The sequence below is a fragment of the Equus przewalskii genome, chromosome 24 (assembly GCF_037783145.1).
Source record: "Equus przewalskii isolate Varuska chromosome 24, EquPr2, whole genome shotgun sequence".
Classification (NCBI taxonomy): domain Eukaryota; kingdom Metazoa; phylum Chordata; class Mammalia; order Perissodactyla; family Equidae; genus Equus; species Equus przewalskii.
In genome coordinates this window covers 14,481,665-14,503,631 of record NC_091854.1, presented here as the reverse complement: position 1 = coordinate 14,503,631, position 21,967 = coordinate 14,481,665, and the positions used below count along the sequence as shown (strand labels likewise).

The 21,967-nt window shown below is 36.2% G+C and overlaps 1 protein-coding gene across 1 annotated transcript; it reads left to right on the top strand.

Annotated features, from left to right (window-relative positions):
* The first annotated feature begins 169 nt into the window (after nucleotides 1-169).
* Nucleotides 170-21,668, top strand: RPF1 (ribosome production factor 1 homolog). Its single transcript, XM_008529692.2, has 9 exons — nucleotides 170-422; nucleotides 1,901-1,957; nucleotides 7,212-7,292; nucleotides 14,021-14,116; nucleotides 14,696-14,849; nucleotides 19,804-19,886; nucleotides 20,305-20,486; nucleotides 20,696-20,822; nucleotides 21,442-21,668. Exons 1-9 carry the CDS (start codon nucleotides 195-197, stop codon nucleotides 21,481-21,483), a joined length of 1,050 nt encoding a protein of 349 aa, XP_008527914.1. The 5' UTR covers nucleotides 170-194; the 3' UTR covers nucleotides 21,484-21,668.
* The last annotated feature ends 299 nt before the right edge of the window (nucleotides 21,669-21,967 follow it).

Here is a 21,967-nt window from a genome sequence, read left to right as displayed (position 1 = left end):
CTGTCCACACAGCTGGCTAAGCTCCCTAAACTTTCCTCAGGCTTACATTTCAGGGCCTTCTTAAACGGCTAAGCTCGCGAGGCATTCTACATTTTCCTTTAAGAACTTTTCCGACCCGGAAATAAAAGTTTAAAGGAGGAGGTCAAAGGACAAAGCTATTTCCGTTTCCGTACAGACACCAAGGAGGAAACACCATGGCGAAGGCCGGGGATAAGAGCGGCGGCAGCGGAAAGAAAGCCTTAAAACGAAAAGCCGCTACCGAAGAACCTCAAGAGGCTGCAGTCGCTGAAGATGGGGCAACGGAAAGCGGGGTCCAACCCCCGAAAGCGGCTGCCTTTCCCCCAGGCTTCAGCATCTCGGAGATTAAGAACAAACAGCGGCGACACTTGATGTTCACGCGGTGGAAACAGCAGCAGCGGAAGGTACGAGGCGGGGGCGGAAGCGGCAGAACGCATGCGCGGTTTTCCCTCCGCGCGGGAGTGGGTGGGTGGTGGTGTTGCGTGGTGGTGTTGCACATGCGCGGTCACCCCTACCTAGGGTCCCGGGCAGCGGTGAATAATCCGGTAGAGTAAGAGAGTAAGGCTGTTGTGTCCTGCCGTCCTTGCCCTGCTTTGGGGACTTTTTCTAGGTTCAGCTTTTTGCCTAAGCGTCAAGGATTCCCTTCCTTACGGCTCATTCCGAGAGTCCTGGGCTGAGAATGAAAGCGAGAGGTGCTGCTCTCTTAGTGGAAATTACCCGCTCCTGACCAGGAGGCAGAAGTCTCCGTGTCCCCGCTCACCGCGGCCGCCTACCGTTGGTTAATTGCAGGAATTCGTAATACAGGGAGTACAGAAATCCAAAATGATGTTTCTCTGATTCCTGCAGCAGCTCTTAGCCGAAATTAGTCCTGTAAAGTTCCTAGTAATTGTACTTACTCTTCACACCGTTATCCTCATACTGTTCTGGGAGGTAAACAGATAGGAAGAGAGAAAAACAAAGCCCAAGGTCACAGTGCTCATTTGTGGTTAAACTGCGATTAGAAGCAAGCATTTGCTTATTCTTGGCACATCATACAAGTTCACACACACGATGTTCTTTTTATTTGCCTACCTCCTCTTAGATTTTTTGAGGCCCTGAACTAAGTGTTAATCATCATAAGTGCCAAAGTGCTATTGGAGTATATAGAAGGAGCATCTAACCCATTCTGGTGTGCGAGTTGGGGAAAAAGTGTCTTAGAAGACTTCTGGGGAGTGTAATTTCCGATCTGAGACCTGATGGATTGAGAGTAAACAGACACTAGGAAAAAAAAAGTATTCTCTATTGTGTGTCAAGCATTCTGTTCAGAAATCTCCAGAAGATACAGATTTACAGTACGAACAATGCTAACTCACCTTGCAAGTTCTTAATAATTTTAAAAGCATGCTTTGGTTATACAATATGTCAGTAACCAGGAATGGTTTTATTGTAAACAACTTGAAAACTCATCTCCCATTCGCATTTGTTTCTAGTGCTTTTCAAGAGAAGCAACCAGCATAGCCCGGCGTTTCTTTAGGATGCAACTTGCTAGGAATGCAAAACAAAGCAACAAAAACTTAACTTGTTTGGATATATGTTTTGCACTTTCACTTAATTTGAGGTTTCACAGTAAAAGATAAAACTAGTGAAATTTTAAATATTCAGACTCGCCAATTTAGATTTTTTTCGAAGAAGCAAGATCTTTGTTAAAGAAATCATATTATTGGCCAGCTTATTTAGTTTATAATAACTTAGGTATGAAAATCTGGGTCAGGATTTTTTTTTTGCTACATTACAAAGATTGCTCAGGTTAAGTATTCATAGCATTTGTAATTTGTAGCTTCAGTATGTGTTTGTGATGTGACTGGTGGTTTCTCAAATTGTTCTTTTTTTTTTAACCCTTTAGGAAAAGTTGGCAGCTAAGAAAAAACTTAAGAAAGAGAGAGAGGCTCTTGGTGATAAGGTAAATTAAAAAAGCGCCATCTGCTTTCTGTCTTATATTAAGGAATGCTCCCTGATATTTATGTTAAATCACTCATTTAAAATTTATTATGAAATATTTCATTTGTATAAAAATAATAAACCCTTTTCTTTCCTTTACTCAGCTTAAGAAATAATGCATTAGCAAATAATATTCAAAGCCCGTTGTGTGCTTCTTCCTGATTGCTTTCCCCTCCAAAGATAACCACTCATGAAATTGCTGTTTATTGTTCCCATGCACTTCTTTATTACCTTTACTTTGTGTGTTTGGGTCCCTAAACAATAAACACAATGGTGATGTTTTGCATGTTTTCAACATTTCACGTAAATGGTATGTATACTTCAACTTCCTTATTTTACTTAACTTTATGTGTTTGAGAGGAAAGACACATCTCCCTGACTTTGGGAATGAAGAAACTCCCCAATTTAGGTCATTAGCTGGAGTTCTTGTGACTTGAAGCAAGGGCTCTTTGTCAGGCAGGGCTGGGGAAAGGCAGGACAGAGCCCCTTCTGTTATAGGGTTGGGGTGTGTGAGAATGAGAGCTGACACACAGGATATGAGTCTGAAGAGCGAGAATGGGAAGTGGGAGGAAGGTGAGATACCTGGATAGATTATGGCAAAGAAGAGAGCAGAGAGAATGCATCAAGAAAGGATTTGGCTATTTTTGTTGTATTGATAAGAAGTGAAACCTTTCTATTGAAAATTTTTAAAAGAACTGCTAAATATTTCTACATTATTGCACAGCTAAGTTATTTTCATTTTATTTATAATTCTAGGTTATGATTTACACTTGCAAAATTTTAAAAACATACAATTCTTCCACTCTCATCTCTTAAGATGAGGTACCAAGTAAGGATAAGGGAAGGGAAAAATATAAAGACTGTATCCAAATGGAAAATCTCTGCTTTTCCATGCATTCTCTTAATAGTATTAGGTTAAATGACATGAAATTGCCAATATTAGACTGTTTTGACCTGCAAAATCCTGTAAAGCAATATTAGTCTCTTTTTAACTCTCAATAATCAGTCAATTATGGCAAACTAATATGCTGATTACCATTTGAAAATATCACCATTCTTTTTATTATTAATTTTTTTTATTGCAGTAACATTGGATTATAACATTATATAATTTTCGGGTGTACATCGTAATGTATTTCTAATTCTGTGTAGACTACATCATGTTCACCACCCAAAGACTAATTATAATCCATCACCACACACGTGCGCCTAATCACCCTTTTCTCCCTCCTCTCTCCCCCTTCCCCTATGGTAATCTCTGTTGCTGTGTGTTTGTTTGTTGTTGTTTTTGTCTTCTACTTATGAGTGAGATCATCTGGTATTTGACTTTCTCCTCCTGACTTATTTCCCTCGGCATAATACCCTCAAGGACCATCCATGTTGTCACAAATGGCCAGATTTCATCATTTCTTATGGCTGAGTAGTATTCCATTATGTATATATACCACATCTTCTTTATCCATTCGTCCCTTGATGGGCACCTAGGTTGCTTCCAAGTCTTGGCTATTGTGAATAAGGCTGTGATGAACATAAGGGTGCATGTATCTTTATGAATTTGTGTTTTCAAGTTCTTTGGATAAATACCCAGCACTGGAATAGCTGGATCATATGGTAGATCTATTCTTAATTTTCTGAGGATACTCCATACTGTTTTCCATAGTGGCTGCACCAGTTTGCACTCCCACCAGCAGTATACAAGGGTTCCTTTCTCTCTACATCCTTTCCAATGCTTATTGTTTCCTGTCTTGTTAATTACAGCCATTCTGATGGGATTGAGGTGATATCTCCTTGTGGTTTTGATTTACATTTCTCTGATAGTTTTTTTTTTTTGAGGAATATTAGCCCTGAGCTAATTACTGCCAGTCTCCTCTTTTTTTGCTGAGGAAGACTGGCCCTGAGCTAACATCCATGCCCATCTTCCTCTACTTTATATGTGGGACGATTACCACAGCACGGCGTCCCAAGTGGTGCCATGTCCGCACCTGGGATCCGAACCGGCGAACCCCAGGCTGCCAAGAAGCGGAATGTGCACGCTTAACCACTGTGCCACTGGCCCGGCCCCTCTTCTCCTGATTGTTAGGTTGTTTTTTCATTTTGTCGATGGTTTCCTCTACTGTGCAAAAGCTTTTTAGTTTGACGTAGTCCCATTTGTTTATTTTTTTCTACTGTTTCCCTTGCCCAGTCAGACATGTTATTTGAAAAAATGCTGCTAAGACCGATGTCAAAGATCATACTGCTTATGTTTTCTTCTAGAAGTTTCATGGTTTCAGATCTTACATTCAAGTCTTTAATCCATTTTGAGTTGACTTTTGGGCATGGTGTAAGATAATGGTCTACTTTCATTCCTTTTTTTTTTCCCCTAGATTGGCACCTGAGCTAACAACTGTTGCCAATCTTTTTTTTTTTTTTTCGCTTTATCTCCCCAAATCCCCCCCGTACATAGTTGTATATCCAGTTGCAGGTCCCTCTAGTTGTGACATGTGGGACGCCGCCTCAACGTGGCCTGACAAGTGGTGCCATGTCGGCGCCCAGAATCTGAACCCGTGAAACCCTGGGCCGCCACAGCGGAGCCTGCTAACTTAACCACTTGGCCGTGGGGCTGGCCCCTACTTTCATCCTTTTGCTTGTAGCTCTCCAGTTTTCCCAACAACATTTATTGAAGAGACTCTCCTTTCTTCATGGTATGTTCTTGGCTCCCTTGTCGAAAATTAGCTGTCCACAGATGTGTAGGTTTATTTCTGGGCCCTCAATTCTGTTCCATTGATCTGTGTGTCTCTTTTTGTGCCAGTACCATGCTGTTTTGGTTACTATAACTTTGTAGTATAGTTTGAAAGCAGGGAGTGTGATACCTCCAGCTTTGTTCTTTTTTCTCAGGAATCCTTTGGCTATTCGGGGTCTTTTGTTGTTCCATATAAATTTTAGGATTCCTTGTTCTATTTCTCTGAAAAATCTTGTTAGAACTTTGATAGGGATTGTGTTGAATCTAGATTGCTTTAGGAACTATGGACATCTTAACTATGTTAATTCTTCCAGTCCAAGAGCACGGAATATCTTTCCATTTCTTTCTGTCTTCTTCAGTTTCTTTCAACTATGTTTTATAGTTTTCTGTATACAGATTTTTCACTTCTTTGGTTAAGTTTATTCCTAGGTATTTATTCTTATTGTTGCGATGTAATGGAAGTGTATTCTTAATTTCTCTTTCTGCTACTTTGCTTTTAGTATATAGAAACAACTGATTTATGTATGTTGATTTGGTACCATGCAACTTGACTGTATTCATTTATTATTTCTAAAAGTGTTTTAGTGGATTCTTTAGGGTTTTCTATATATAAAATCATGTCATCTGCAAATAGTGACAGTTTCACTTCTTTTCCAATTTGGATCCCTTTTATTTCTTTTTCTTGCATGATTGCTCCAGCTAGGACTTCCAATACTGTGTTAAATAAGAGTGGTGAAAGCGAGCATCCTTATCTTGTTCCTGTTCTCAGAAAGATGGCTTTCAGTTTTTCCCATTGAGAATGATATTAGCTGTGGGTTTGTCACATATGCCCTTGATTATGTTGAGGTATTTTCCTTCTATGTCCATTTTATTTAGTTTTTATCATAAATGGATGCTGTATCTTGTCAAATGCTTTCTCTGCATCTATTGAGATGATCATGTGATTTTTATTCTCCATTTTGTTAATGTAGTATATCATGTTGATTGATTTGTGGATGTTGAACCATCCCTCCATCCCTGGAATAAATCCCACTTGATCATGGTGTATGATCTTTTTAGTGTAATGTTGTGTACGATTTGCTAGTATTTTGTTGAGGATTTTTGCATCGATGTTCATCAGTGATATTGGCCTGTAATTTTCTTCTTTTGTGTTGTCCTTGTCTGGTTTTGGTATCAGGATAATGTTGGCTTTGTAAAATGAGTTAGGAAGCTTCCCCTTCTCTTCAATTTTTTGGAAAAGTTTGAGAAGGATAGCTATTAAGTCTTTGAATGTTTGGTAGAATTCACCAGGGAAGCCATCTGGTCCTGGACTTTTATTTTGGGAGAGGTTTTTGATTACTGTTTCAATCTCCTTACTGGTGATTGGTCTCCTCAAATTCTCTGCTTCTTCTTGATTCAGTTTTGGATGGCTGTATGATTCTAAGAATTTATCCATTTCTTCTACATTATTCAATTTGTTGGCATACAGCTTTTCATAGTTTTCTCTTATAATCTTTTGTATTTCTGAGGTGTCTGTTGTAATTTCTCCTCTTTCATTTCTGAACTTATTCATTTGAGCCTTCTCTCTTTTTTTCTTAGTGAGTCTAGCTAAAGGTTTGTCAATTTTGTTTATCTTTTCGAAGAACCAGCTCTTGGTTTCATTGATTTCGAAAATATCATCCTTCTTGTTTTTTGGACTGAAAGATGACTTCCTAGAACTGCCTCCTTTAAAAACTTACTTAAAACGTAATATTTGTTTCATAGAGTAGTAAGAAATAAAATCCCAAATAGATCAGCAGTTCAGATTTCTTCATACCACTGTTAGTGTACATATATTTTGAATTAGTTTTAGTTAACCTATGCTTACAATTCTGTATTCCTGCTCCTTAACAGTTCATTTGCACAATTTTCTGGTCTAAGCTGAGTGTGTGTGATTGCTGATTCTAACCGTATTCTGTAGTGTTGAAGTGCCACAGTCATGACCCTGTGATTGGACATTTGCCCTATTTGCTGTTCACTTCCATTAACTACAGTGATATTACACATTTCTTTGGATAAATTGCTCCCCTCTTTTATTCCTTACCATAAATCCCCCAAACTGGAATTACTAGTTCAGCAGATAGAAATAGATTTGTAGCTTTTGTTATATATTTCTGAATAGCTTTCCGGAAGTATTGGAACAAAGCTGCATATATGTGTACTTTTGTAATTTTTTCCTTTCTGTTTGATATTTTTCTTCTTGGTGGATGATTATTTTGATCCCCGTTTCTTCTCTTTGCTGCCTCTGCCTGGTTTGAAGCCATTTCATTTGGTGTTGGCAGTTCCTCCAGTTTGCATGTATCTCTGCTCAGAGTTAAAACCCTCTTGATGTCATTAGGATTGATGTAGCAGTGGGTTGAAGTGAGCAACAGATTGAGTTTTAGATTTGTTTGCAGATTTCTGTTATTCTTTCCCAGCCGTAATGAAAAATTATTAATGTAAAATGCTTCTAAAACCTACTCTTTTTTCTTTTATTTAGGCTCCACCAAAGCCTGTACCCAAGACCATTGACAACCAGCGAGTGTATGATGAAACCATAGTAGACCCTAATGATGAAGAGGTAATGTTAGACATCTTAAATAAATTTGGATGACCCCACTTGATAAATTACCTATTCATATGTTGACATTTAATTTAAAGTACTGGCTGGTCAAGTTGTATAATGGAGTGATTCAGCTATATTGTTGGCATATTATCTTATTATTTGCTGTAGATTATTTTATAAGTGAATTTCCCAGTAATGGTATAGAAAAAGGCAGTAATTGTTTATATTCTAGAAATGTATTATATTTTATGCCTAGGTAAAGTTTTTGTCACTTAATCTCTGTATAGTACTTCAAGTGTTTCTTTTAGTACTTTTTGTTTTTGAGGAAGATTAGCCCTAAGCTAACTGCTGCCAATTCTCTTCTTTTTGCTGAGGAAGACTGGCCCTGAGCTAACATCCGTGCCCATCTTTCTCTGCTTTATATGTGGGATGCCTACCACACCATGGCATGCCAAGTGGTGCCATGTCCGCACCTGGGATCCAAACTGGCGAACCCCAGGCCACTAAAGAGAAGATAACCTTTTAACAAAGACTTGAAGGATGTGAAGAAATTAGCCGTCTTTGAGTGAAAAGTACTCCAGGATCAGGGAGCAGCCAGTGCAAAAGCTCTAAGGCAGGGGTATGCTTAGTATGTTTTTGAGGCACAGCAAGGAGGCCAGCAGGCTAAAATTAAGTGAGCAAGGGGGAGGGTTGTAGAAGAGGTGCCAGAAAAGTATGGGAAAAGGAAGAGGCTGGATCAGTGACTTCATTGGCCATCATGAGGACTTTGGCTTTTACACTTAGGGAAATGAGGAGCCATTAGATGGTTTGTTTCTGTTTTGTTTTTGGGGTCCCTTTTGTGAAGAAAATTGGGCCTGAATTTAACCTCTTTTTGCCTGAGGAAGATTGTCACTGAGCTAATAGCTGTACCAACCTTCCTCTGTTTTGTATGTTGGATGCTGCCACAGCATGGCTTGATGAGCAGTGTGTAGGTCTGCGCCCAGGATTCAAACCAGCAAACCCTGGGCTGCCAAAGTGGAGCACGCAAACTTAACCACTACACCACCGGGTGGCCCCCATTGTATGGTTTTGAACAGAGGAGTGATATGGTCGGACTTAATTTTTAAAAGTAGTCGATTGCCATACTGAGAATATAATTAGAGAGGTAAACAGACTAGTTAGGAAGCTACTGAAGTAATCCAGGAAAGAGATAATGATGATGATGACTTGGACCAGGGTGGTTACAGTGAGTGTTGAGAATTAATCTGATTCTGAGGTTTTGAGGGGTTTTATAGGTGCGTTTTGAAATTAGAGTCACTAGAATTTTTTGATAGATTGGATAAGGGGCGTGAGTGAAAAAGGATTCAAAGATGGTATTCAGGTTTTTCCCCGAGCAGTTAGAAGCATGGAATTGTCATTGATGAGATATGGAAGAGGTCTTGGCTGGAGATAAATTGGGAATCGTAGGCATAAATGTAAAAGTTTCTCTAAATATTTGCTTAGTGGAGAATTTGTTGGGTCATGGGGTGTGTAAATGTTCAACTTTACAAGATAGTGCCAAAATGTTTTCCAAAGTAGTGGTTGTATCATTTCTGTACTCCCGTGGTATAAGAGTAGTTCCTGGTCATCCACATTCAGACTTGTGATAAAGAGCTAACTCACTGTGGTTGAGTTTGCATTTCCCTGATTCCTAGTGTGATTGAGCATCTTTTCATGCATTTACTGTTTTCAATAGAGATATGTCCAGCTTATGTCTTTTGCCCACTTTTCCATACGATAGTGTATTTTACTGATTTGTAGAACTTTATAAACTAAACTTTCATAATTGTTACAAGTATCTTCCAATTTATAGATTCTCTTTTTTACTTTCTCTATGATGTCTTTTGATGAACAAAAGTCGTTAATATAGTTAGGTTTTAAACTTTTAAAATATTTAGTGCTTTTTGCCATATTTAAAAAATCTTTCTCTATCCTGTGATCATATGTTCTCATATTTTTTTCTAAAAGAATTGAAGAGTTGCCAGCACATTTATGTACTTAAGCGTCAAGAATTGATTTCTCTGCTGGTGTGAGAAAGGAAACCAATTTCTTTCTTTCCTCCCCTGCCCTCCCTCTCCTCTCCCCATATATCACCAGTTTCTCCAGCACCGTTTTTGGAGTAGTGCAACCTTTCCCCACAGTGAATTGTAGTGCTTTGTCATATATCAGGTGTCTGTATCTGCTTGGCCTTTTTCCGGGCTTTCTGTTTGCTTAAGTCAATTTGTCACTGTATCAGTTTTTCACTTTCTTAATTATTTAGCTTCATGGTAAGTTTTGATATCTTTTAGGGCAAGAAGCCTCTCCCCACCCCCATCCTCAGATCCCTCTCTTCAGGAGTGTTCTCTGCACTTTTGTCCTTCACATAAAATTGTAAATTACTCTATATCAGGTCAGTTTGAGGATCCCTCTATGTATTGCTTCATTTAGGTCTTCTTTAAATACTGAAAATATTTCAATGAATTTCATAATTTTCTTCATACAGGTTTTACACATAAATCTCGTGAGAGCTATTCCTGATTATTTTATTTTTTTATTAGTGTAAATTGCATCTCTTTGAAAATTGTTCTATTTGCTGGTTTATAAAAATAGAGTTGATTTTTGGATGCTGATCTTCCAACCAGTAGTTTACCAAATTCATTTCTAATAATTTGTCTGAATATTGTTTTCATTTCATGTTTAGATAATCATTTCTGCAAATAAGTTTTGTTTCTTACTTTCAACCCATTAACAGTTTTCATTTCTCCCCCTGCCCCACTTTTGTGCTGTCTAGAACCTCCAGCATAATGTCAAATAAATAGATAAAGCAATAGTGGCATCTGCACCATGTTCCTGATTTTAAAGAGAATACTTCTAATGTGTCATTATTAATATTTGTGCCATTAATGGTAGATTATTCTTATGAATTAAGGAAATTACATTTATTCTCTTTTTGCTGGATTTTTTTGTTTTATCATGAATGGATATAGATTGTTATCAGATGCTTTTTTGCAAATATTGAGATAATTATGCACTTTTTCTGCAAATATTGAGAAGAGTGTGTAGTTTTTCTCCTTTATTGCACTATGAAGTAAATGAAATAGATTCTCTAATGTTAAACCTCTTTTACATTTTTGGGGTAAATCCAGTTTACCTATAATGTTTTATCTTTTTTAATGCATTGTTTTGGTTTGTAAATACTTTGCTTAGAATATGTACATCTGTTCATGAGTGAGACTGCAGTAATGTCCCCTTTTCATTCCTAATATTATTCACTTGGGCTTTTCACCAGAGATGTATCCATTTTGTTATTCTTTTCAAACTAGTTTTTTCTTTGATCCTCCTTGTTGAATCTTTGTTTTCTAATTCGTTTATATCTCCCCTTATCTTTATTGTTTATTTTCTTCCACGCTATGAGTTTATTCTGTCTTTATGTATTTGATTAAATAGCTCATTTTTCATCTTCTTTTCTAAGTAAGGCCACAAAATTCCCTGTAAGAACCACTTTTGGTATATCCTACAAGTTTTAAGATGTGTTACTTTCATTATTGTTCACATCTTCAGTATCTCTTTTAATGGAAGATGTGTTGATTTCTTGTAATTTCATTAGTTTTTTGCTTGATGTATTTTTTTATTTCATTAGTTTTCTCCTGATCCTTATTATTTCTTTTCTTCAGGGTTTCATTTGCTCTTCTTTTTCTAGCTTCTAAGGATAAAAACTTAGATTATACTTTTCTTTCTTTCTAATATAATCAAAGAAACCTCGGGTTTTCCCCGTGAGCACTACTTCAGCCACATCCCATAAATTTTGATGTGTTTGTTGTGTTTTCATTCTGTTCAAGATACTTTGTGATTTCTTCTTTGGCTCATCAATTTTTAAGAAGTGTGTTGTTTAATTTCCAAATATTTGAGGATTTCCCAGATTTCTTTCTGCTGTTGATTTCTGATTTAATTTTATTGTGGTTGTGGAACATACTTTGTTTGATTTTAGTCCTCTTCAATTAAAGAAACTGTTTCATGTCCTAGCATATGATCAATTCTGGAGAATGTTCTGTGTGTACTGGAAAAATGTATATTCTCCTGTTTTGAAGTAGATTGCTGTAAGAGTTGTTTCAAGTTGATTAATTGTGTCTTATATGTTCTTGCTGAATTTCTGCCTAGTTTTATCAGTTACTGAGAGAGGAGTATTGACATTTCCAACTGTAATTGTTTATTAATTTCTTCCATTCCTGTTTTGTTTCATGTCTTTTGGGGGCTTCTTTTATTAGGTGCATATATATTTATAATTCTTATATCTTCCTGATGTGTAGACCCATAATCCAATATAAAATGCCCCTTATTGTCCCTAGCAATATTTCTTTTCTTAATGTCCATTTGTCTGATGTATATATAGCTACTTAAACTGTCTTATAGTTACTGTTTGCATAATATATCTTTTTTTTTCTGTGCTTTTACTTTCAGTCAATTTGTCTTTGAATTTGAAGTGTCACTTACCGATAGCAGGTGGTTTGATATTGTTTTTTTATTCAGTCTGACAATTAATATTTAATGTTGATTATTGATGTAGATTTCCATCTGCCGTTTTGCTGTTTTTTAACATATCTTATGTCTTTACTTTTCTCCTGTTCCTCCTTGACTGCTTCCCTTTTTTATTAAATATTTTTTAGTATGGTATTTTAATTCCTCTTGATCATTTAAGCTATATTGAGTTTTTTTTAGCAGTTGCTCTAGGAATTACAACATGCATCTTTAATTTATCACAATCCATCTAGGTAAATATATTGACATAATTCTGGTAAAATATAGCAAGTTTGCATCAGTATAGCTTCATTTCTTCTGCTATTGTGCTGTTATTGTCATTTGTACATAAGTCTGTGTTGTAATTACTGCTTTAAACAATCTCATGTTTTTTAAAAGAAATTAAGAGTGTACAGACACACACAGTCTTACGTGTTTACTTTCGTATTTACCATTTACAGTGCTCTTCTTTTCTTCCTCTGGATCTGAGTTACCACCTGGTGTCAATTTCTTTCAGCTTGAAGGATTTCTTTAAGTCTTTGTTTATGTTGCAGATCTAATAGCTAATTATTTCAGTTTTTGTTTATCTGAAAATGTGCTTATTTTGCCTTTATTTTTGAAAGATAATTTTGCAGGATGTAGAATTCTTGGTTGGCTTTTTTCTTTTAGTACTTTGAAAATATTCCATTGTATTTTGATCTTCATTATTTCTGATGAGAAATCAGCCATTAATCATCATTTCCCTCTATATGATTTATGTTTCTCTTATTTCTTTCAAAATTTTCTCTGATTTTGGGTTTTAGCAGTTTGACTCTGATGTGTTGAGGTATTTTTTTTTCTTTTCATCCTATGTGAGGTTTGTTGAGCTTGGATCTGTAAGTTATAGAATTTTTCATCAAATTTGGGGAGTGTTCAGCCATTATTTCTTCAAAATATTTTTTTCTGCCCCTTTCACTCCTCTCTTTCTGGGAATCCCTTTTCACACACTGTTGAAATGGTTAACGTTGTCCTGCAAGTTTCTCCAGCTTTGCCCCTTTTTCTATGATTGTTTTCTCTGTTGTTCAGATTGGGTAATATTTATTAATCTTTTTTCTAGTTCGTTGATCTTTCTGCTTTCTCGGATATGCTATTAAGTCCATATTCTCCTTTAATTCCTTGAATATATTTATTATAGCTGCTTTGAAATTTTTACTAAATTCAACATCTGCACCCACTCAGAATCAGTTTTTATTGACTGCTTTTTTCCTGATTATAGATCATACTTTCCTGTTTCTTTGCATATCTGATGTTTGGCTGAAAACTGGACATTTTAGATAGCATATTGCAGTATCTTTGGATTGTTTTCTTTTTAAAGCATTATTGGGCTGTTCTGTTTTACTAGTTTGCCTAGACTTAAACTGTGGAATCTGTTTCCCTGACAGTGGCACTGTCTCCACTTATTTTTTTTTATTGTTATTTTTAACCTGACTCTATACAAGATTATCCCTGTGTGTAGGTGGCTTAATGGTCATCCAGTGATTTGGACAGAGGTTGTGTTGACACGCCTTGAGCCACTAAGACATACATACCTTCTGCCAACTGAGCTGTGTGTATTGAGGAATTCATTCAAAACTGGAGCCAGTTCTCACGTTTCCCTTGCTTTTCGTGTGTGCTGGATTCTCAGGTCTCTCCCATTTGGAGTTTAACTGTCAACTAGACATTTGTGGAGAGATTATCTCAGACCCTCTATGGCTGTTTCACTTCCAGAGCTTTCCTTTAAATATCTCACTGGTCCACACCTACCCTGAATTGGGCCTTTAACCTTAGACTGGCAAAGCTAGGGTTTTCATACCCACACCTCCTCCCACCCTGAATTGCGTCCACCACCTCTGGATTTAAGATTGCTGGTTCTTGTCTACCATCAGACCTGAAGTTACTGTTTTCACCAAGTTGGTGTGGGAAATGGAATAGCTCTTGGCAAGATTCTCATCTACAGCTATAGCCATTTTTCAGGAATAAATGGATCTCAGTTTGTGTCCTGAAATTGTTTTTGACATTTTTTTCCAGTTTTATACTGTATTCTACAGAGAGGAAATCACCCAACCTCTTCATATTGCCATTAACATTAAGTCCCACCCAGGCTTTACTTAAATCCACTATCAGCTAGGTAGTTATTGTCATAGAATCCGTACTTTTAAAATTCTGACCCAGTATAGAGTATTTGATGTAAAATTATCTCTTTCTGTTCTCAGGTTGCTTATGATGAAGCTACAGATGAATTTGCTTCTTACTTCAACAGACAAACTTCTCCCAAGATTCTCATCACAACATCAGATAGACCTCATGGGGTAATAAATATATCAATTAGTACAGTCCTTGAATCCCTAATTTCCTTTTATTACTTAGACTATTTAAAAGAACTTGTTTAGAAGAGTTAATTATTAGATTAACTCTTCAGATAAGCTAAATAAAATGTAGTACTGGTGATGTGTGGTTCACTAAGCATTGATTCTTCAGGATAGGGTTTCTCAGCCTCAGCAATGTTAACATTTTGGGCTGTATAATTTTTGTTATGGGAGTTGTCCTGTTCATTATAGGATGTTTAGCAGCATCCCTGGCCTCTATCAGCTAGATACCAGTAGCAGCCATCGCCCCCACCACCACTAGTCGTAACCACCGAAAATGTTTTCAGACATTGCCAAATGTCCCCTGGTGGGGCACAATCACCCCAAGCTGAGAATCACTGCTTTAGGATGATCAGCCTTTGATAAAGCATGAAACACTGTTCAGATTTCATTCTTTCCCTAGTCTTGCTCTCTGTTAATAATACTACCTAACAGTAATCGTTACTCCTTTCCTTACAAATGTATACCATGTAAGATTTTTTCTTTTTCACTTTTGAGCATTTTTGCTATTTTGTTTTACAGAGAACTGTACGACTCTGTGAACAGCTGTCCACAGTTATACCAAACTCACATGTTTATTATAGAAGAGGACTGGCTCTGAAAAAGATTATTCCACAGTGCATATCAAGAGATTTCACAGATCTGATCGTTATTAATGAAGATCGTAAAACACCAAGTATCCTTTGTTTTTTAAAGAAGTTTTCCTGTCTTCACCTTCATTTAAAATATGTTTAAAAGAATAAAGAAATGTCCCCTATAACTTTCAAAACATAGTTTTAAAGTAGAAAATTATGTATCTCTATCCAAGATTCTGTGAACTAGTTTTTCCTCTCCTTTCAGCAGACATTCATCAAGCACAGGCTACAGGGAAGACATTATTTTAATCCTTAGTAAAAGATGCGGAGATAAACAAGAGACAGCTTCTGGGAATTCGTAATCTAGTAGGATAAAATAGACATGTAAACTAAGAAAACTAAAATATGAGTAGTACAATTAAAGAGAGAAATATAGGAGACAGTGCAAACTCTGACTGTAAAATCTGCCCTGAGGATATCAGAGAGGAAGGACTTGACAGAGAAAGATGCTTAAGCTCAGCTACGTGGATAAGGGTGAATGAGGTGGATAAGACAGAGAAAGAGTGTCCAGTGCAGAGAGAAGACCATAATTGAAAGATAGAGGTGTGAAATAGCTCACTCAGTTGGGGATCTGCAAATAATTTGATATGGCTAGATTTTATGTTGCAAGAGACGGTATCACAGGATTACGTTTTGAGCCCTTATTGTATATTTGCCAGTGTTTCAGATACCAAGAGTAATCTCTCCTTTTTCTATGAGTCTCAGATTCAAGGTGAATGTGTCACCTAAACCCACTATATGACTTGTTTTGAGATAAGAGATCACATAAAGGATGCCTAGATTTGTTCTTGTGATTGCTATTGTTTTACTTATTTATCGAATGGTGGCTGTGAATTAAGTGACTTTAAACATGATCAGTTAAATGGGTCAACATTATTAAAATTAAGAATTTGCAAAAAACATAGATAGGACTTTCCTACTGTCAGGATAATGTATATATTTTCTAAGTAAGTAAATATATATATATATATAATGGTTTAAAAGCTACTTTTTAAAAATCTAAGTAACTTTTATGGCTTTTCTTGTTTTTACTGGAAGTTAGTGACATTATCCACTTGTACTAGTTGCTTTCCAGGAAATAAAATAGACTTAAACTAGCTTTGAAATGTGGTGTTTTGTTGGCCATATTTTGATTTGGCTTGGATTGTGGGTTAATATACCAAAGTAACTAAATTTCTTAAATACTTAACTATTCCAGAAAAGATCTATTTTTAAGGTAGTTGCTGCCCTTTTTAGAGCTACCCCTCGAAGTAAAGTGGCAGGGTCAGTTTTCCTCTCTTTATTTTTGGCAGTTAAAAAATCATCGTCATTTCAAGGCTACTAGTAACTTTTTGCTAAGAAGCAGATATTCATCAATTCAGTAAACATTCTATCCTTGTTTTATCTGAGGCATTTTACTATAGGTACATAAGTTTCACTTACACCATCTGTTGCCTTTAGAAAACTTAACATTCTCTTTTCTTTGTAAAATGGTATTGTCTTTTTACCTAAAATTTATTAATAGTTTTCTATTGGACACCTGGTAGGGTAAGTTAAGCATCAGATAATTAAGGTACCATCAGTATGCAGATCTGATTTTTATTAATGAAATAACTAAGTTAAATAATTTAATCTGAATATGAAATTGTCTACTCCCGTGCACATAAACATATATAAATATACACACACACACACACGCATACGTATGTATCCTAAGATTTTTGCATACAGAATTATACAGCAGTTTCTAAAAGTCCTAATGAATGGAATTTTTTAAAGTATAACGCTGCTTGGATGTGTTGGTTTTTATAATTTCAAAGATATTTCACTTTTCTGATATCCAGTAATGCAGCTGATGGCAAAGTATTGGTGAAAGACACTAGGAAATCAGACCTCTTAATTTGCTTTTGTCTTCTCTGTCAACAGAGAATGATCTTCAGACTAATAAGGACATTGGTAAGAGGGGATTGGAAGTCCATCTTGGATAAAGAGATTGTAAGATAAGGCCTAGAAACTCTGAATGAGGTCAGATATCCTGGCTTCAAAGAACCTGTGCGCAGACTTGTCAATGAAGACTGTGCTACTCTTTGAGGAAGATATGAGACAGGCAAATGGAGTTAGGATTTTTAAAGCACAGAGGGGGAAAGTGGACTACTGGTTAATCTTTGCTGTGATCCAGAAAAGAAATGTAGAATAATTAAAGAAAGAATAATTTGTAAGCACCTCATAGGAATAGTGGTGATTCTTAGAGACTCAACATGGGCTCAAAATAACAAATCATGACTGCTAATGATGACACTTGGAGAAAAGTTGAAAGAATTGAGAATATTCAGCCTGTGGGTGATTAGAATCTGGGAACATAACTGTCTAAAGATATGGGAAATGTTGAAGGGTAGAAATTTAGAGGAATGTAAATTTTTGACTTATTCTGGAAAAGAATTTTGTCAACTATCTAAACTGTAGCCTAGTGGCTTTGGGTCAGGCAGATGTGATGCCAAATACAGACTTTATTACTTGCAACTCTTGTGACTTGATACTCACTTTCTTGGCCACTAAGTTTTCTTATATTTTAAATGTAGGAAATAATACCTATCTTTAGGATTCCTACAGGATCACATTAAATGTATTGTTTCTAAGGCATAGTGCCTCACCTATAGTAGGCATTTCAGTAAATGTTGTGGTGTGGTGGGAAGCATGGAGGCTTTTCCTGGACAGACCTACATCCTATATTCATAATTTGTAAATGGAAATTTGAGATAGGATAATTCATTGTGCTATACTCTTGGCAGCTTTGAATGTTTTGCACTTCTGGCCTTTGGGTACTAAAAAGCCAATTTCACTTCAAGTCATCATGACAAACAAAATGCCTCTATACATTTCCAAATGTGGGCAGCTGCCAGTCAAGGGCCTGGGCACTGGTGTAATCCCACCCCAGTTGAGATCTACTGCCACTTACCTCTGAAACTTGAGCTAACTTACCTGACCCTTCTCTGTCTCTTTTCCTCATTATTGAAATAGGGATGACAACTCCTATTTTGCATGGTTTGTGTTGGAGACTAGAAGTAATATAAACAGACCTTTTTGTACAGTGCAGGTACTTAGGAATTCATAAGTTTGAATTTTGTAGTTTGCTTTTGACAGAAACCACAATTTAATGGGAATGTTCTAGAAAGGATTCAAGCATTGATTTAGGTTGCAAGAAATGACCTTTACCTCTCTTAACCCCCTTAGATTTTATGATTTTTTTTCAATTTGCAAATGATGAAATTGAACCCGTGGTGAATCTTTGAAAAGGAGGAAAGAATTCAAACAATTACTGATAATCTGCTATATGGTAGGCACTAGTATCTGTCAAAAACAGATCTGTCTTCCAAGAGCTAATGGATTAGTTGGGAAGAAAGGCATTTACATGACTATAACCCAAGTGACAAGTGCTATAGTTAGTAACAGTGAGAGCTGAGAGGATACAGAGCTTAATTTTGACTGTGTGAAAAGAGGTGGCATTTGAAGTGGGCCTTGATGAGTAAAATATTACAGGAATTTGAAATAGTACGAGCAAAAAATACATGATAGGATTAATGTGTATGGTGTCTAAGAGATTGTGTCAGTGCCTACCACTTAGGAAATAGCATGGGGAGACATAAGGGGAAACAAGTTAGGAACATAGTTTGGAGCCACATTGAGTGTCACACTGATGTCTTTATTCTGTAGATGAGTCTGGTGAGAGTAGCTTGAAATTAGCTGCAGCTGTCAAAACTCGAGGTATCTAGTTTGTTTTTCACGTAGCACATGAGAAACTATGATCCAGATCCAATGACACAGCAAAGTCCCATAGCTTACTTATAGAATGAAGGCCTAAATCCATACTTGATTTACAATCTGTTATAAGATGTACTTGAAATGGTAAGAGAGAGGGAAGACCATCCAGGATACTGTTTAATAATCTAGATGGAAAATCTCAAGGACCTTAACTAAGACAATTAACAGTAAGGGTAGAGGAGATGTACAAGTGAGGAACTTAGGAAGGTAAAAAGCAATAAATAGGATTTGGTAGGAGAGGAGGAAATTGAAGATAACCAATTTCATCATTGGATGAATGGGAGAGTGTAATGCCACTATAAAAAGATGGCAGTGTGTTTTGTAAAACTCATATTGTGTGGACATGATCTCCTTTTAAGGAGATGTGCAAAACAATCTCCTTTTAAGTTTCAGTATTTGAAAGAATCAAATTGTGCTACAAAGATTTGAGGAATGTTTTAAATAGGTAGTAATCTTAGTTTGCTGCATCTAGGATTTTTAAAACCCTTGGGCTGCTAACCCTGCTGAGTAAATAGGTGTCTTATATTTAATTTGTAGTTTAAAACTGAGTGTCTAGCACAATTCTCTGTTCATGGTAGACAATCAATAGATGCTTATTAGTTGGTTGATTTTAATTTGTGGTACAGTAATCTCAAGACTAAAAGCTTGTCTCTTGAGAAACACTAATAACCTTGATTTCAAGAAGAGAATTTAGGAGTATCTGGTCTTTTGGGATGATATTCAAAGATGACAGTATATCCTGATCTTACAAATGTATATATAAACTTATAGAAGTGTGCATTTTTAGGGTTATAAGGCCTCTGAACATTCTATTTACAACACTAAACTTATTCTAGAATCCCATCCTGTCTTATCATTTCCTGTTAAGAGTAGTGGACCTTAAGTAGTTCTTTTTGTCTACTTTAGTTGACTGCTCAACATAACCCTATTGAGGGTGATGACCAGCTGTTTATCATATTTTGAAAAGAGAAAAAGTAAGACAACTATAGGTTAATGTTTTTCTGAGAGATTTAGGTTGACTTACGTGTCTCGAGTTTGGGGTATGGTAAGAAAATTTCCATTAACCCAGAGGAATACATGCACCCACCTATTCCTAGCTACAAATTTTAGGAGCCTTTGGGCATACAGAAGACCAGTGATTTAAACAATTTAAGATTTCGATTACAGAGTTCAGTGTGTTCTTAGCTTTATGAACAGATGGATTAATTTTGAGTCACTTGCCAAATGGCCCAACGGCTCATTTTAAAATGAGCAGCGTTCGTCTGCGTAAGGAAATTAAGGTAAGTTTTATGCATTCGATTGGCATTGGTCTCCTCATAGTATTTGACTGGCAGATACTTTTTTAGATCTGATTGATTTTAATAAGGGCATTTGCTCTCCTGATTAAACCAGTAGTTTTATCTACTGACAGTTTTCTTGTGAGATTGGAATTGAGTTATGGCAGACAGGCACATAGCTTCATTGCTAGAAATGTTACTTTGCTAATAGGACTTTCTTTTTGGTGCATTCACGGCATATAAAATAATTTTAGATACATCTTATTTCATGGGTTTGATAAGCCATCTGTGGTTGTCTGTCATTAATCAGAATAACTTTAAAATTTTTGAAATATTTTATCTAAATTCTAAAACTTGAAATTACAATGAGATAGTTTTGCCAATTAACTTAGTTATTGTGATTTTTTCATCATTTTTCTAGAGAAGAGGCAAGGACCCCACAGAACACATACCTGAAATAATTCTGAATAATTTTACAACACGGCTGGGTCATTCTATTGGACGTATGTTTGCATCTCTCTTTCCCCATAATCCTCAATTTATTGGAAGGCAGGTTGCCACGTTCCACAATCAACGAGATTATATCTTCTTCAGATTTCACAGGTGAGAAAGATACTTTAACTCCTTGGACTTTGGCTTCACTCATGAAATAGATTAGAAAACAGGATTATGTTGAAAATGTATTGTGATAAGTATTGAAAATGAGAAATAATTTAAAGTATCTTTTGAGCCCTGTCATAATGTTAAAGAAATAACACTTGGGTTAATTCAGACTAATTTCCTTAACTCTTTTATTTTCTTTACCTTTGAAGATACATATTCAAGAGTGAAAAGAAAGTGGGAATTCAGGAACTTGGACCACGTTTTACCTTAAAATTACGATCTCTTCAGAAAGGGACCTTTGATTCTAAATATGGAGAATATGAATGGGTCCATAAGGTATGTGCTTACTCTTTGAAAAGCCATTTAGATGATTGTAAAAGTATGGAATGAGAAGGAAACCATGTATTTTAAGCTTTAGGCATTTATACCTTAAGTTACACTTAAGAATTTCTTCCCCCATGAGCTAGAAAGAACTAATCTCTGATATGGTGTTTGAGTCTGGTGATTAGTCCTGATTCATCTGAAGTATCCTAAAGATCAGTAGTTCTCAAAGTGGGACCAGCAACAGCACCTAGAACCTGTTAAGAAGGCAAATTTTGGGGCCACAGACCTACTGAATCAGCAGCTTGAGGAGTGGGGACTCAGCAATCTGTTTATAAGCCTGTGTTACAACATGATTCTGCTGCATTCTTGAGAACTATTTCTATAGAGGTTTTGTAGAAGTTTGGAGATCATCATTTTAAATCATCAATGAAAACTTCAATATTTTAAAACATGTTTTGTCTAGTAAGCAATATTTCACTTAAGTATGATAAAATTTTACATACACATATATTTGAACAGTAATTTCCAATACCTTTATTTAGACCTAAAGACTCTTCAGTCTGAGACAAACCCATAGTTTTTTAGCACTGTTAACTATGTATTGTTTGTACTTTTTTCCCCTAACTTTCAGCCCCGGGAAATGGATACAAGTAGAAGAAAATTCCATTTGTAAAGTACTGAGGGAATAGTATTGGATTTTGCTGAAGAGGCGTATTTTCATTTTGTGACAGAAGACCTTTTTCAAAATGGCATTTACTGATTTCATAAACCTTCTTTCAAGCTGGACAAATTACCAGGTGCCATGAATTGCTACTCACGTTTATGTATCAGATACAAATAAAAGTCATTTTGGTGAGAGTTTATAAGTTGTAATTTAGGTTTCCTAAAACTTAAGTCTCTTATTTTTGGGTCATTGTGAGTAATTTCACTTGGAATCAAGATTCAAACTAACTTTCCCATTTGCTCTTTCACGGAACATGTAGGCTAGAGAGAAATACAGTGCTTGGTAAATACCTTGCAACCCCCTGGTTTTCTACCAGACTAATCTTGGATCAGGTACATAGTTTTAACTGTTTCCTGAATGAATATATTGGAAGCCAGATTTTTTAACATTCCCTTAAGCCTTTCAGAAGGGTAAAAATTTTAAAGCAAAATGG